Here is a 15,642-nt window from a genome sequence, read left to right on the forward strand (position 1 = left end):
TTGTCTTCTACATAAACTTCTAAAATTACAGTAATCATAAAAACTCCTGAATTTAACTGATAGTGCATTGAGATTATGGGTTAATTTGGAAAACTGACACAGTGGATTCTTAGAAAAAGCAGATGACTCTATGTAGCAGTCATATGAAAGCTCATGGGAGTATGAACATCTTTAAGTTGACCTTGGTACATAAGTACTAAGTGTTTCACCCTTAACTGTGGTGGAAGCTGTGGGTCTTTTTTGCTTTTTTTCTAAGTGTTCTTTATAATGGTAAAGAAGTTCCCTTCTAATCTGTTGATTATTTTAATTATGAAAGTGCATTGGATTTTATAAAATGCTTTTTCTCTGCATCAATTGTGATTGTCTTGTGTTTTCATTTAATTAATGTGGTCTATCATTTTTTTAAACATTAAACCTTGAATTTCTGTGATTAAAATTCTACTTGGTTATGGTTTTTAATCTTTCATATGCTGCAGTATTTGACTTAAATGTATTTTGCAGGGGATTTTTTTTGTTGTTTATATTCACAAGGAATGTTTTGGGTGTTGGGGGTGGGTGTCCACAGATACTAGATGAGGGCATTGGATCCCCTAGAGCTGGAGTTACAGGGGATTATAAGCCACCTGATGTGGGTGCTGAGAACCAAACTCTGGTCCTCTAAAAGAGTAGCAAGAGATTTTACCCACTGAGCCATCTCTCTAGCACCTGTTGGGAAGTTCCTGATTAATAGTTAAGTCTCTTTTTTGTGTTGTATGTCTGTTTGGGTACTCTTAATTTTTTTTATTGTTGCTCTGGGTAGTTTGTTCAGTTACATGTACCAATACAGTAAAATGATTACACTTCTAGCCATACCTGGGGATGTAGCTCATTTGGAAGAGTGCTTGCCTAACATGCACAAGGCTGCAGATATGATCTCTAGCACTGCCTAAAACTGAGTGTGGTGGTATATGCCTGTGATATCAGCACTTGGGAGATAGAGGCAGGAGATCAAGTGCCCAGGTTATCCTCTGCTACATAGAAAGGTTGAGAGACTGGAAAGATGGCTGAGCAGTTGAGTATTTTAAGAGAACTGGCTGCTCTTGTAGAGGACCGGGGTTTGGTTCCCAGCATCCACATGGCAGCTAACAATGGTCATAACTCCAGTTCTAGGGGATGGGATGCCCTCTTCTGACCTCTGTCGGCACTGCATGACTTGGGTACATCTGCCTACAGTCAGGCAGTACACTAATATACATAAAATAAAAATAATAAATAAAATAAATATTTTTTTAAAAGTTTGAGGCCAGACTTAGGATCCATGAAATACTGTCTCAAAAACCAAAAAGTTTTCAGCCATATATAAAAGACATTAGTGAATTCCTATGAACTGATTGCCCAGCCTTAACAATTTCAGCATTTTACCATACCCAGTGTTTGGGGATTGTTTCAAAGCTTGTTACTTTTCATTTCATTTCCTTTGTGTCATATATCTTTTGGGGGATTAATTTGTTAGAATAGCTCTAAGCCAGGCTTTTTTTTTTTTTTTAATGTTTGTAAGTATGAACTCTACCACTGAGCTGCACACCCAGCTCTAAACAAGATTTAAGTTCATATGTTACTTACTGGGTGGTGGTGTTGTCTCTAAAACAGGCTCATTCTCTTTTAGAAAATACACACATTAGTTGAAGAACTTGGGTTATTGATTTTTTTTTTAATTTTACTTTTAGTGTGTGTGTTTATGTATGTGTGTGTGACCTGACTCCAGCCTGTGGAGGTCTTTCAGGAATTTGTTCTCTCCTTCCACTATACTGTCTCAATTGTCAAGCTTAGCAGCAAGCACCTTTACCTGCTGAGCCATCTCAGCAGCCCTGTTTTTATTTTGTAGAATTCTTCACGTTCTTTTAAAAAAATCATTTTTTACATTTTTTTATTTTTATGTGTATGAGTGTTGTGCCTGTGTGTATATAAATACACTTGTGTTGTCCAGCACCTGTGGAGGACAGAGGAGGGTCTCAGATCCCCTGGAACTGGAGTTACAGGCAGTTGTTAATCATGTGGGAGTTGGAAGTCAAACCTGAGTCTTCTGCAAGAGCAGACAGTGCTCTTAATCACTGAGCTGTCTCTCCAATCCCCTCGTTCATGATCTTAAAGTGACTGTATCTTTGTAGCATTACGCATCATAGGGTTTTGTTTTGTTTTGTTTTGTTTTTGTCTTTTTGAGACAGGGTCTCCCTGTAGCCTGAGCTGTTCTGGAACTCACTATGTAGACCAGGCTGGCCTTGAACTCACAGAGATCCACCTGCCTCTGCCTCCCAAGTGGGACTACAGGCATGTGCCACCATGCCAGGCTGTTGTTCTTTATTCTCATATTTTTCATGCTGATGTAAATTCTCCATTGTTATTTTTGAATAGTTTTGGCTAGTTTTAATTCCTTCCTTCCCCTGTGAATTTTGAATCAATTCTCATTTATTTCTACTGAAAAGCCCACTAGGATTTGTTTGGAATTGCATTCATCTGTAGATTAAACAAAGAAAAATCAACATTTTAAGAATGTTTCCTCTGCATCGTGCTTCCCAGCACTTGGGAGGCAGAAGAAGGCGGATCTCTGTGAGTTCAGGGCCAGCCTGGTCTACGTAGTGAGTTTCAGGCCATCTAGGGCTACACAGTGAGACCCTGTCTCAAAAAAAAAAAAAAAAAAAAAACAAAAAAAAAGAGTATTTTCTCATCCCTGAACATCCTATCTCTACTTACAAGTCATCTTTTATTTTTTTCACCGAATATTTTATAGTTTGCTCTTATCTGCAGTGCTTGAGCACAGACTCAGGGCCTTGAGTGTACTGAACAAATTATGGTTTATACCTTAATGTTTCCAGGGTTTGGGTGCTGTTGCAAATAGTACTTGCAAAACTTGGTTTCTACTTATTCACAGATATTATATAAAAACAGTAATTATTTCTTCTTAAGGTAGTGGTTGGTCTTCAAATAGAATAGGAATGGTAAAAATATAAATCCTATCTTGTTTTCTGCCTAGGCAGAAATCAGTACTTCCTGATACTTGTGCTAGGAATCCTATTTTTCCGGGCTTACCAATTTCACTGTTATTATTAATTAACTGGAATATCTTATTATTCAAAATATACCAAAATGCTTGTATGCCTTTCTCTCACACACAGATAGGCACATATATAAGCATCTATAAAAGAACTTAATACTGCTTTATAGTTTGTTTACTCTTTAAGAGATGAGCACTTAGGGAAATAAATGATACCTACTCTCTGAATTTTATGTCGTTGACATTTAGTATTAAGTCAGACTATAAAATTACTGAGGGTAACATCTAGCAGGTAAATCTTGATTCTATTTGGGACAGAAAATAATAGCCAATTGGGATAGAAAAATTATGATAGTTCTCTCTTTGTAACAAGATGCAATCATTATTATGAAATGTCCATTCAAACGTTCATTGCTGTGACATGTTAAGCAGAGCTGTAGAGCTGATATTACATATACAGATATCATACATACATGAATTTGAATCAAATGCAGTCCCTGCTCTCTCAAGAATTGGCCTTCACAATCTTCAGATACAGTCTATCAGGGTATCCATACATTTAGTCTCAAGCTGAATCCACCTGAGATCTACTTTTGTGATTCTTATTGTCTTCCACTATAAGCATTTTGGCAGTAATTTTGAAAATAAATTACTTGGAGTAATACATACTTTGCTATGTGATAATTGTGTATGAAGAGAAGCTCTACATACATTTTTCTAGGTGCTTGTAACTTCTATCACTTTTTGGATTTAAGAAAGTAGCTCATAAAGGGTAACAGATACTTTTCCCTTTGAAATAAATAGCTGTTTCAACAGACGAGAAGAACATTAAGGCAATTATAGGGAGGAAACTTTGTGGTATATCCTTTCTTTGCTTTTTTACTTTTGCTGTATGTTTTATTGTAAATCACAGGTGGAGGAGGGAAGCTATAATCATTTTGGTCTTTAGATTCTCAAGTAATTATTTTACTATCTCTCTTATACCCACTCTACTATCCTTTATAACAAAATGCAGGTAGAGAAAATATATGTGAGATTTTGTATAAGCTTCATAAAGCCAGAAAAAAATTCTTACTCGTTGCTGTAATTGTAGTAGTTATTACATAAGTAGTTATTAACAAACAGTTGTTAAGTACATATTTGTGATAAGTTGCTAGGCTACCTAGGTTTGGTTAAAGTAAGAAAATGTAATTTGTATATAAGATAAAATTTAGTACAAATGAGAGTCGTTGCAATTCATGTTGTTTAATAAACATCAAAAGTTAGGTACTTTTTGAAGCCATTAAATTGTATTGGTAAGTACTATAAAAGAACTCTTGTTTTAAATTTGCTCTTGGTACTGTTTGAGCTTGGCTGTAAATATGCTACAAATAGAACTATCAAAGCTGGACGTGGTGGCTAGCACATGCTGATAATCTCAGCAGTTAGGAGACTGAGGTAGGCAGATCAAGAGAGTTCGTGGCCAGCATAGTCTACATTAACAAGCAGGCCAACACTCAAAAAACCCGTAAGGTTGTTCTGGCCAGTCTTATGTATGTATGCCTGTAATTCCACCACTCGAGAGGCCAAGACTTTGAGGCCAGTCTGAACAACATAACCAAATCCTGTTTCAAAAAAACAAAAAGAGCTGTAAAGCCCCTCTTTCATTTGAAGTTCTTGTTTAAAATAGATTTGGAAAACACTTTTGTATTGGTAATAAATAATACAGTAACTAGAAGCCGTGAAAATTTTTTCTTTTGTATTTGCTGCCACCAAATGGCAAATTCATGGTATTACTACATCTGTTGTGTGCCTGGACAATATACAAAAAATAATGTCTCTTGTTTTGAGACAGAATTTGGTTTGTTTTAGTGACAGAGATTTACTATTTAGCTCAAGCTGTACTTGGAGTGTAGCTCAGGCTGGCTTCAGACTCAGAAAACTTCTTTGAGTGGTAGAATTTATAGACATGTTCCCCCATATCCATCCACAGTGATACTTTTTGATAAACTTAATTTGTTCCTAATTTTGATGAGAGAAAAATACCACATTTTAATACTTTTCAAGCTGTATCTTACCTTCTTCCACCAGAGTGGGATAAGAGCCTTTTCTATCTTCCTTGTATTTGAATTTGCATATTAGGACATTAGCACTCATTACTAACAATGATGGTTAAAAAGTAAAAATAAACAACAAAAAAAAAGACAAAAAACAAAACCCAAAACACAGCAACAACCCCTCCAGCTCTCAAGACTCTTCTAACCTAGTATTGAAATGTGGTTGGGGTATAGTTTTCTTACACACATTTAATTCTGACATGTATTATTTTCAGATGATTACCCTTGAGGATTGTCTTCATAAGTTTTTAGACCTGATTTTACTTACTTGAAAACAAGCCAAATTTCACTAAATTAACTGGTGGTAAATTTATTTTTATTCTAGGAAAATTGTTACTTAAGAATATATAACAGTAGTCAGGCGTGGGGCACAGCCTTTAATCCCAGCACTTGGGAGGCAGAGGCAGGTGGCTTTGTGAGTTAAAGCCCAACCTGGTCTACATAGCGAGTTCCAGGTCAGCTGGGGCTTCAGGGAGACCCTGTCTCAAAAAGACAAAAAAAAGACAAACAAAAAAAGAGAATATATAACAGTCTTAGAGAACTTACCTTATGAAAAGGAAACAAATGTTTAATATTAGGAAATTGGTTACTTAGAATATGATATGATTTCTTAATAGAACTTCATACAGTCATTCAAAGTATTGTAGAGAACTAGAGGGGTGAGTGAATCACTCTTCAGAAACCCACTCTACCTTTGGGTGCATATAGCTGTCCTTAAGTGCTTCTCCCTTAACACTCAGCTTAAATCCCTATTAAAACACTTTCTTAATAAACTTCCCCTTTGTTTTGAGGGGAAGAAGCAAATGAACAGACAATATATGATCCAAAATTATTTGAAGTACTTGTGAAGAAAATATTGGTCATTCTGTGGGAGATAATCTGTTGAGTTCTCAAATTTATATATATGTATATATATATGAAATGAATGTTTCATTATATAAAGATTATATGAGTGTTTTATACTTCATAAACAATTTCCTAGCTTAAGATATACCATGGATAAACATAATTATTAAGTGACTGGATATGTTACTAATGGATATATTTGAACAGGGTTTTTGTTTGTATGTGTGGGGTTTTTTTAAAATATTTTATTTATTTTTATTTTGTATATGAGTGTATTGCCTGTGTGTATGTGAGTGCATCCGTGTCGTGTATGTGTGTTTTTAAGATTTAGGAGGCTAGCTTCTTGCTATGGATTCTAAAAATGAAGCCTTTCATTTTGGGCTTCTTTAAAGACATCCAATAAAGGTTGGTTTATATATAAAGACAGTCTTTAAAAATACATCTTCCTGCCAAGCGTGCCTTTAATCCCAGCACTCGGGAGGCAGAGGCAGGGGGATCTCAGTGAGTTCAAGGCCAGCTTGGTCTACATAGTGAGTTCCAGGACAGCCGGGGCTACAGGGAGACCCTGTCTCAAAAAGACACCCCCCCCCAAAAAAAATATCTTCCTGTGCTGGACATGCAGTATACATTTGTAATCCCAGCACTTAGAAACTGGAGGCAGGATGATTGAGTTTGGGGCCAGTTTGGACTACATAGCAAAACCTTGTCTCAAAAAACAATAACAGAAAAATGGAAAAGAAATCCTATACAGATTGCATATTGATGGAAGGCTCAAACTAAATTCTGATTTAGTGAAAGTCAAAGTAAGTTTTATATCATCTAATAACTCTGTTTTCTTAAGGTGCATAGCCCCTTCATTTTGAGGGTTGGCATATTCTTGCTTTTGATGTCTGTTTTCTGCCACAGGCCTGTGATTGGAATTGAAACAATACAGCTACTGCTTCTGCCAGAGGAAAATAGTATGGGAATTCCTTTTATGGTAGGTTATTTTCTAGTAGTCTCTATGCAGTAATATTGGCAGCTCTTGTAATTGACTAGTTTGTTGCTATATATGCCTCATTATAACTTAAATTTATGCATAATTATGTGAATTAACACTTAGTGTCAGTCTAAATCCTTTAATGGAGACATTTTACCTATAGTAGTGGGTCTTATGTTGGTAGAAGACTTAGTCTATAGCAGTTTAGTAGTTCAAATAGATTTTCAGTGGAAAATCTTTCATAACTTGGAGGGGAAAAAATTAAACAGCTGGAGACAAGGAGCAGAACTGCAAGTAGTTTTATTTTGTCCTGAAAAACCAATAATTAGCTGAATGCTTTCATCTTCTTGTCTAGCTGATCTGTCACCTTGTTCATTCTCATGCATATCAAATGCTGTACCTACTTTAAACATTTCAGCCATTTGGTAGTCCTGAAGAGACCTCGGTTACTTGAATGTCTCTCCTATGTTTTTAGTGAAAGTAGTTTTAATAGTCAAACTCCAGAGGTATTAGACTGAGTGCACCAGAAAAACAGTGTACGTTTGATAACTTGGTGTTTGCTAGGCTTCTCATTTAAAATGAGAATGTCTTAAGAAGCTTGTGATCTATAAAGGAAGAAACTGACCAGGTACTTCTTTGCCATCACCAAGCTGCAATTTGCTGTCTTTTTTTAGTCATTTTATGACCCTAAAACAGTAATACCAGTTGGTGTTAAGTGGACTTGATGCAAAACAGTTTCAATACCCTTACTTGGGTTTTATTTGTTTTTAGATTTTTTTTCTTTTTCTTTTCTTTTTTTCCTTTTTAAAGAAGGAAGCTGTTGGGTTGGAAATGGAAAGATAATATCTATTTTCTAGGAGGAGATGAACAGAATATTTGGTATATTAGACTGGAGTAAATATGATCACATTACAGGTTCATATTTTGTTCAGCAATTGTGATGTATGACATACTTAACTGATGATGAATCTTTACTCTGCCTCTTTTTTAAGAAAGTCTAAATTACCTATCAAATGACTACCTTTTTGTTTGTTTCTTGTTTTTGTGATGCTGATATCAGACTTATACATGCATGGCCTTATTCATGCTAGGAAAGTGCTCTACCACTGAATTACTGCTTTCATTCCCAGTTCTTTCCTTTCCATCTCATTTCTTTCCTTACTCCTAGCCCTCACCCCCCTACCCTTTTTTTGAAACAGGGTCTCACTGTATAGCTCTGACTGGCCTGGAACTTGTTATGAAGACCACACTGGCCTCAGACTCACAGAGATCCTCCTGCCTCTGCCTTAGGAGTTTTGGGATTAAAGGTGCACCACAATACCCTGCTACCACCGCCTTTTAAAAAAGATGCATTCTATGAACCACTTGTCATTACCTGGGGTGGCTGTTTAAAATTTTCCTGGACATTCTACCCCTCATCTACTTTTTGTTCTTTGTAAATCATTTATTATTTTTGACTCATAAAAGTTTTTGACTTTGGGGGCTGGAGAGGTGGCTAAGTGGTTAAGAACACTGACTGTTCTTGCAGAAGACCCAGGTTCGTATCCTAGCACCCACCTGGCTGCTAACAACTGTCCATAACTCCAGTTCCAGGGGATCCGACAGCCTCTTCTGTCCTTCACGGGCATTGCACGATATAGGTGCACCTACCTACGTGCAGGCAATACACACATAGACACAAAAATAATAAAATATTTAAAAAATAAAAAAACCTAAAGCCTTGGCTGAATCTTAAATGTGCCTATTCGAATTTTTTTTTTCCTCAACCCAACATTTGAGAAATGGATGAACTTAACAGAAAAGCAAACCAAAACAATAGAACCTGGCAGACTTTGTGTATAAGGGTCAGATTTGATTTGGAAAATGGTAACAAATAGCAGGTTGTCAATATCTCATAGCCCATCTTTTTTTTCCTGTTAACACATTGGAAATCATGTGAATTTCCAATCTACTTTTGCTGCTGTTCTCTTTGTAAAAGTTACAGTTATGGGGCTGGCGAGATGGCTCAGCATTTGAAAACACTGGTTGTTATCCCAGCATCCACATGGCAGCTAACAACTGTCCATAACTCCAGTTGCAGGGGGTCCGACAGCCTCGTCAGACCTCCGCAGGCATTGCACAACACAGGTGCACTGACATACATGCAGGCAACACATACCAGTTACAATTAAATGAATTTGTGTGTTACTTTCTCGTAATGTGTATTAGTGGCATTTACAGTTTGTTCATATTAGGCCTTCAATATTTGTGTTCTTCAGGTGCACTGACATACATGCAGGCAATACACTCATACACATAAAATAAAAATTTTTAAAAATTTTTAAAAGTTGCAGTTATTACCTTTTGCCACTAGATGGTGCTTTTGCATTAGTTACTGCAAGCCTTTCTAAATTTATATAAGGGAACCATTTGAAAATTTCATAAGATTAAGATAGTGGTCATGAAGTTAAATGTGTTAAAACAATTTTTTTTAATATTTTATTTAGCCGGGTGTGGTGGCACACGCCTTTAATCCCAGCACTTGGGAGGCAGAGGCAGGTGGATCTCTGTGAGTTCAAGGCCAGCCTGGTCTACATAGTGAGTTCTGGGCCAGCTGGGGCTACAGGGAGACCCTGTCTCAAAAAGACAAAAAAATTTTTTTTATTATTATTATTTTTTACGTGTATGCATGTATTGCCTGCATGTAGGTAAGTGCACCCATGTTGTGCAATGCCCGTGGAGGACAGAAGAGACTGTCGGATCTCCTGGAACTAGAGTTATGGACAGTTGTAAGCTGCTATGTGGGTGCTGGGATTCGAACCCGGGTCTTCTGCAAGAACAGTGTTCTTAACTGCTGAGCCATCTTTCCAGCCTGAAACAATTTTTTTTAAATCACTTGTGACATACTATGCAGTTGAAAGTGTGTGTGTGTGTGTGTGTGTGTGTGTGTACACGTGCATGTTTTTTGAGACAGTGTCTCACTGTGCTCTCTATGCTGGTCTTTTTTTTTTTAATTTTATGTGTATAGTGTATTGTCTGCATGTATGTGAGTGCACCTGCATCATGCAGTGCTGTGGAGGTCATAAGAGGGCTTTGGATTCCCCTGGAACTGGAGTTAAGGATGGTTCTTAGCCAGCATGTGGGTACTAGGACTTGAACTCGCGTCCTCTGTAAGAGCAGTCAGTGCTCTTAACCACTGAGCCACCTCTCCAGTCCCTCTAGGCTGGTCTTGAACTCATTACAAACCTCTTGTCTAAGCCTCCTGAATACTAAGTTTACAGATGTGTACCACCACACTCAGCTTCAATACATGTATTTTTTCAGAGGAAAAAAATCCTTGTATATGAGTGGAAAGTTAAAAAGCTATAGCTTACTGTATTTTTTTAATACAGTGTTTCAGTCATCACCTTTTAGATGTTTTGATTTTGTAGGTGATAATCTCATCAAACTAAGAACCTTATATATGGTAGACAAGCTATTTACCCAATACACAGGTATTATTGTAGCTTAAATGGCATCCAGGTTAAAAAAAAAACCCACAATTTCTTAAGTCTTTTTTTTTTTAAAGGTGGCTGTGGTTTTAAAAACCATCCCTAATGATCATTTTCTTTTTCTCCTGTCCTGTAGCCACTCAAACCTCTTTCATTGAAGCCTTTTTATTTCACAGGTACTATATTCGCATTGTGCTTTTTAAGCTACCAAATGCCCTTTTGACATTACTATATATTAATGAGTTGAGTGATAAGTCTCTAGAGTTTATTTGGGATCGTAACAAGGCTCATTCTAGTTCAGGGAACTAGAAAACAAGCATCTTATTTATAAAATAATATAAGTATAAAAACAAGCATCTTAAATTATCCTATCACCCATATCCTATCCTATAGTCTGCTCATCACTGACTATTGGTATCTTCTTTCTTAAGTTTTATTGTGTATGAGTGTTATTACCTGCATGTGTGTAAGTGCACCCATGTTGTGCAGTGCCCACAGAGGTCAGAAGAGGGTGTCAGATTCACCTGGAACTGGAGGTACAAACAGTTGTTAGCTGCCATGTGGGTGCCGGGAATTGAACCCAGGTCCTTTGCAAGAGTTGCCAGTGCTTTTAACCACTGAGCCATCTTTCCAGCCCCTATTGCTAGCTTTTGAAGCATGAATTTAGAAGTTTTTGTGATCCAGTAAATTTAGACAGTCACAGTAGGCGTGGATTAAATGGTTTTGGTTTATAAGTTTGGTTTTTAACAGTGAGCCTTCCTATAGGCACTATTGAGGTTTTGGTAATGGGAACCTTTGCCATTTAATTCTTCTAGGCCTTAGTTTTCCTGCCTGTAAAATAATGTCAGTTTAGCAAGTGAGCGATGGCCCTTAAGGAATAATGTTACTCAGAAATAGACAAATGCATGAACTATGAAAGAGAGAATGAATTACCCATAATCCTGCTACAGCCTACTTGATTAGTTGTTGATTTTAAAAAATAACAGGGCTAGAGAAATGGCTCAGTGGTTAAGAATGTTTGCTGCTCTTGCAAAGATTCAGAATTCAGTTCCCATCACCCACATAGCAACTCACAACTGCCTGTAACTCCTGATCTAGGGGATCTGATGCCCTCTTCTGGCCTTGGCAGGCTCCTGCACATAGGTAGTGCACATAAACTCAGTGCAGACCCCCACATATAAAATTAATAATTAAACTAAATCATCAAAACCAAAAGACCTCTGGTCTAGGGATATAGCTCAGTGATATAATTCCTACTTAGTATGTGCAAGACCCTGGGTTTTATCCCAGTAACTTTTCTATCAAATTTAGAACTATTTTGTATCTATATTGCGTTTTACTACATATTTATACATATTATGTCCTGTTTTTAGAAATCCTTTAAAAAGAAGCTAGGGATGTAGCTTGTTGGTAAGAGCACTTGCTTAGCATGTGTGAGACCCTGGGATTCAGTCCCCAGAACTGAAGGGAAAAGGGTTTTAAAATAGCAGCTACATGTGCATTGTGTGTATGTATTATATTTTGAATCATTTCTTTATTCAGTCGTAAGGTGGTTTGCATGTTCTAAACTATGGTTCAGTAAGCTCTCACTGTATATGCTTTTATAGCCTAATATTTCCTTATGTCAATTTTTTTCAAGTAGAATGCTAGCTTGAAAAATATGAAAGACATATTGGTAGCTGTTGGCAGTTTGGTTTGATTTTTCTCTAGAAAAATTGTTCCAACTTTACCCTTTTGTTGTCTTTTGTGACCTCTGGCATCGATTTTTGCAATAGCTTACTCATGGTTATCCATTTTTAGGTCACCATTTACATTATGTCCACATCAAGTTCTCCTGGTGTATAGCCTATCACTTTTCAACCTAGGCTTTTAGAGATATGTTCATTGTTCTGCAGATTAAGTTGTATTTGCTCTAATATGGCACTTAAGGCCCTTCATGACTTGGCTGCTGCCTAATTTTTTATCTTATTTTATACAGCCCGACTATGTATTTTGTGGATAAGGAGGTAGCAGGGGAGCTTTCTAGGCAGAGGGAATTACATATACAAGGGCACAGCTGTGTGCAATGCCATGGTCTATTGGAATTGCAGCAATTAAGTTGGCATATATGAAACTTACAGGTAGAAGTGATGAAAGTCATTGGAATAGTGCACTTTGTTTTATTTTTTAATTCTTTTTTTTTTTTTAACTGGGTGTGAGAGAGAGAGAAGGGGGGGAACAAACACATGACAGTGGATCAAATTCAGGCCATCAGGCTTGGCAGCAAGTGCCTTTACCTGATAAGCCATCTTGCTGACCCTGAGACAAATATCTAGATGACCTGAGTAGTGGCCTTTGATAGACACAAGCAACAAATAGGAGGGTCACCTAGGTAGATGGCATATGCCTCAAAAGGAGCAGTGTTTTTACAGGCAAGTAGGCTAGTAATATTTTAAGACTAAAGTGGGGGACTAAAAGAATACTGACTGCCACGCCTTTCTTCCTCCCAACACAAACACAGGTGCTCTGGAGATAAAAACTGAGCATGAACAAAGGAATAACTAATAATTGGGAAGACCTAGAAAAGCATGGACTTAGGAAAACAGTGAGTTTCAATTAAACCAGAAGGTAAAATGGCTTTTTAGGGAAATACAGATTCAGGAGTTATAAATAAGAACTTAAGATTTTGTTCAGCATTTAAATGAACACTTTGAAGATTTGAGCCTTAAATATTTCCTTTCAGAAGAGTATAAACAAAAAACTTTAATAGGCTAAACAGAACAGGTAACTTTTTTATATACCTATCCCCAAAGTAAAAGAGATAGAAGGGAAAGCTGTTCTTTTAATAAATGTATAGATCTGCAATTAGGCAGTACTTTGAAAAATAACTGTGTTTCTTCATAATTTTAATTATATCAAGTAGTTTGAAAGTCAGCAAAGATTCTTAGTTATACTAACTTGAAAGCCAGTTTGAATTACAGGGATTCTTTTCTTTAAGGTTGTGCAACCCTATTTGATCTGTCTGTTGTTGGAGACTGTCTTGCTGTACAGTTTGGGTGGCCTCATGTTCTTCTGACTTTAGCTTCCTCAGTGCTGGGCTCATAGACGTGTGCCACCACACCCAGCTGAATGTGAGATGATTTTAAAACCAGCTAAAATTTTCCTCTTCTTTATAAAGGACTAAGGAAGGCTTAGTTAAAATTCATTCCACAATTGGAAATCCATGCTTAAATGCAGTATCGATTACTATACTTTAAAAGCTGAAGAAAAGAACAGTTTTCCATTTAAAAACAAGTTACTATAGTTACCCAGTGTTTACTTGTATAAGCAATAATTACATGAGACAGCCAAGGAATTCCCAGTGGTGCGGGAAGATCGTACACTGGTTATTTCACACACACATTAGAACGGCATCACTTCCGGTCTAAAGTAGAACTTATTTAGGAAATACTAAAAAAAATGATTCATGTCTGTTTGAACTGTAAAGCAGTGGAGACAAATACTGAACATACTATTTAAGAATTCAAGTAGTGATTTAGATAGTTTAGAACATTTTTCATTTTTAGTTTTTAGTTCCCTTTATCAAAAATGCTATATTTTTATATAGTAATTTTTATGATCAAAAGAAGGAAATTGTATTTCTAATATGTTTTAGGTATAGAATACCATTTGTATTTCTCTGGTGCCTAAAGTATGTCTTTTCCTTTTTAAAAGCAAGTTATTTTGCTTTGAACAATGTTTACCTTTCAAAATGACCTTTTAAGGACTGAGGACATGGTTCAGTGGTTAAAACACTTGACATACAAGGATGAAGACTGGACTTCAGATCTCTAGAAGCCACAAAGATGCTGGGTAGGCATGGCATTCTGCCTAATTTCAGCTTAAGTCGGAAGGTGAATAATGGGATCCCTGGACGGTCTTGAGTTCAATTGAGAACCCCTGTTTCAATGAATGCAGTAGAGAGCATCTGAGGAAGGCTTCTACTGTGAACTTTGACTCCTCCATGCAAACTACACATTTACACATGGGGAAAAAAATGATCCTTTAAAATTAAGACCTTCAGCCTGGCGTGGTGGTACATGCCTTTAATCCCAGTACTCAGGAGGCAGAGACGGGCAGATCTCTGTGAGTTCAAGGCCAGCCTGGTCTACATGGTGAGTTCCAGGACAGCTGGGGCTACAGGGAGACCCTGTCTCAAAAAGACCCCCCCAAAAAAGAAATTAAGACCTTCTTCAGCAGTTCCCCAGTTTATTCTTGGTAATCAGACTTCCTGGTAAAACCTAACCTGTGGTTGTAATAACACTCCTTTGGTATCCCTTTCATTAATCTGCCTATTATCTACAGAAAAAGAAAGGTTGTAAAATGTTACAATTGAAAAAAAATAAACTAGAAAAGTAATTTGGTCAGTATTCATCTTCAACAGGAAATTGAAGGTGCCTAAAGAAATCAGGTCATGTACTAGCCCATAGGTAACTGATTTCTGTTACTCTCAATTTATGGCAGGCTAATGTAATGAGTGAAATGCTGGCTTTGAAGTTCGTATACTTTGCTTTGTGAGAAAAGATGCTGCCCTCAGGCCAGGGATAACATTGTGATAAAATTTAAAAGGTGTATATGCATTTTTGATGGTTGAGTGGCAGGCAAGAGGGAGTACACGTGCTAGTGATTATTTAGAACTAGCATAATCAGGAAAGTCCCCAAAGGCCATTAGTTCCTAGTGTGGTATTATATTTAAAGTCTAACCACCTGTATTAGTATTATGATTCTGAGCCACCATAAAAACCCACACCATATTCCTTAAGACAGTAATGTAGATAATGTAGATTTCTGTCTACAACAGTTAAGCTTTTAAAAAGTTGATCCATGGGGCTCAAGAGATGGCTCCGCAGTTAAGAGCATTGGCCTCTTGCAAGAGGACCCAGGTTAGATTCCCAGCACCCATATGGAAGCTAACAACTAACTGTCCATAACTATAGTTCCAGGGGATCTTACACCCTCCGCTAGCCTCCATGGACATTGCATACACACATATTTGCAGGCAAAACACATACAAATTAAATAAACTATTTAAAAAGGTGTTCCTTATATGTCTTTGCCAGTGTTAGTACAGTATAGTAGTGGCTAGCTAATTAACTAAGGAACTGAATTCTTTTTTTTTTTTTTTTTTTTTTTTTTTTTTTTTTAAAAAAAAAAAAAAAAAAAAGAGGACGATAAATCTTTCACTGTGATATATCAAAATAA

At 36.8% G+C, this 15,642-nt stretch overlaps 1 protein-coding gene across 4 annotated transcripts in view; it reads left to right on the plus strand.

Annotated features, from left to right (window-relative positions):
- The window catches only part of Ankrd28 (ankyrin repeat domain 28), a 183,828-nt gene that overhangs the window by 57,560 nt on the left and 110,626 nt on the right, over positions 1-15,642 (plus strand). The window contains exon 2 of one of the 4 annotated variants that reach the window (XM_029554520.1): positions 6,880-6,952. The exons of 2 other annotated variants lie outside the window; for them this stretch is intronic. In XM_029554520.1, the coding sequence (XP_029410380.1) occupies positions 6,935-6,952 (18 nt within the window). In that variant the 5' untranslated portion in view covers positions 6,880-6,934. Of the gene's footprint in view, positions 1-6,879; positions 6,953-15,642 lie in introns of those variants that run through there. One more of the 4 variants, XM_029554522.1, reaches the window with a different exon arrangement.

This window comes from Nannospalax galili, unplaced genomic scaffold (assembly GCF_000622305.1).
Source record: "Nannospalax galili isolate Female #2095 unplaced genomic scaffold, S.galili_v1.0 scaffold364, whole genome shotgun sequence".
Taxonomy (NCBI): domain Eukaryota; kingdom Metazoa; phylum Chordata; class Mammalia; order Rodentia; family Spalacidae; genus Nannospalax; species Nannospalax galili.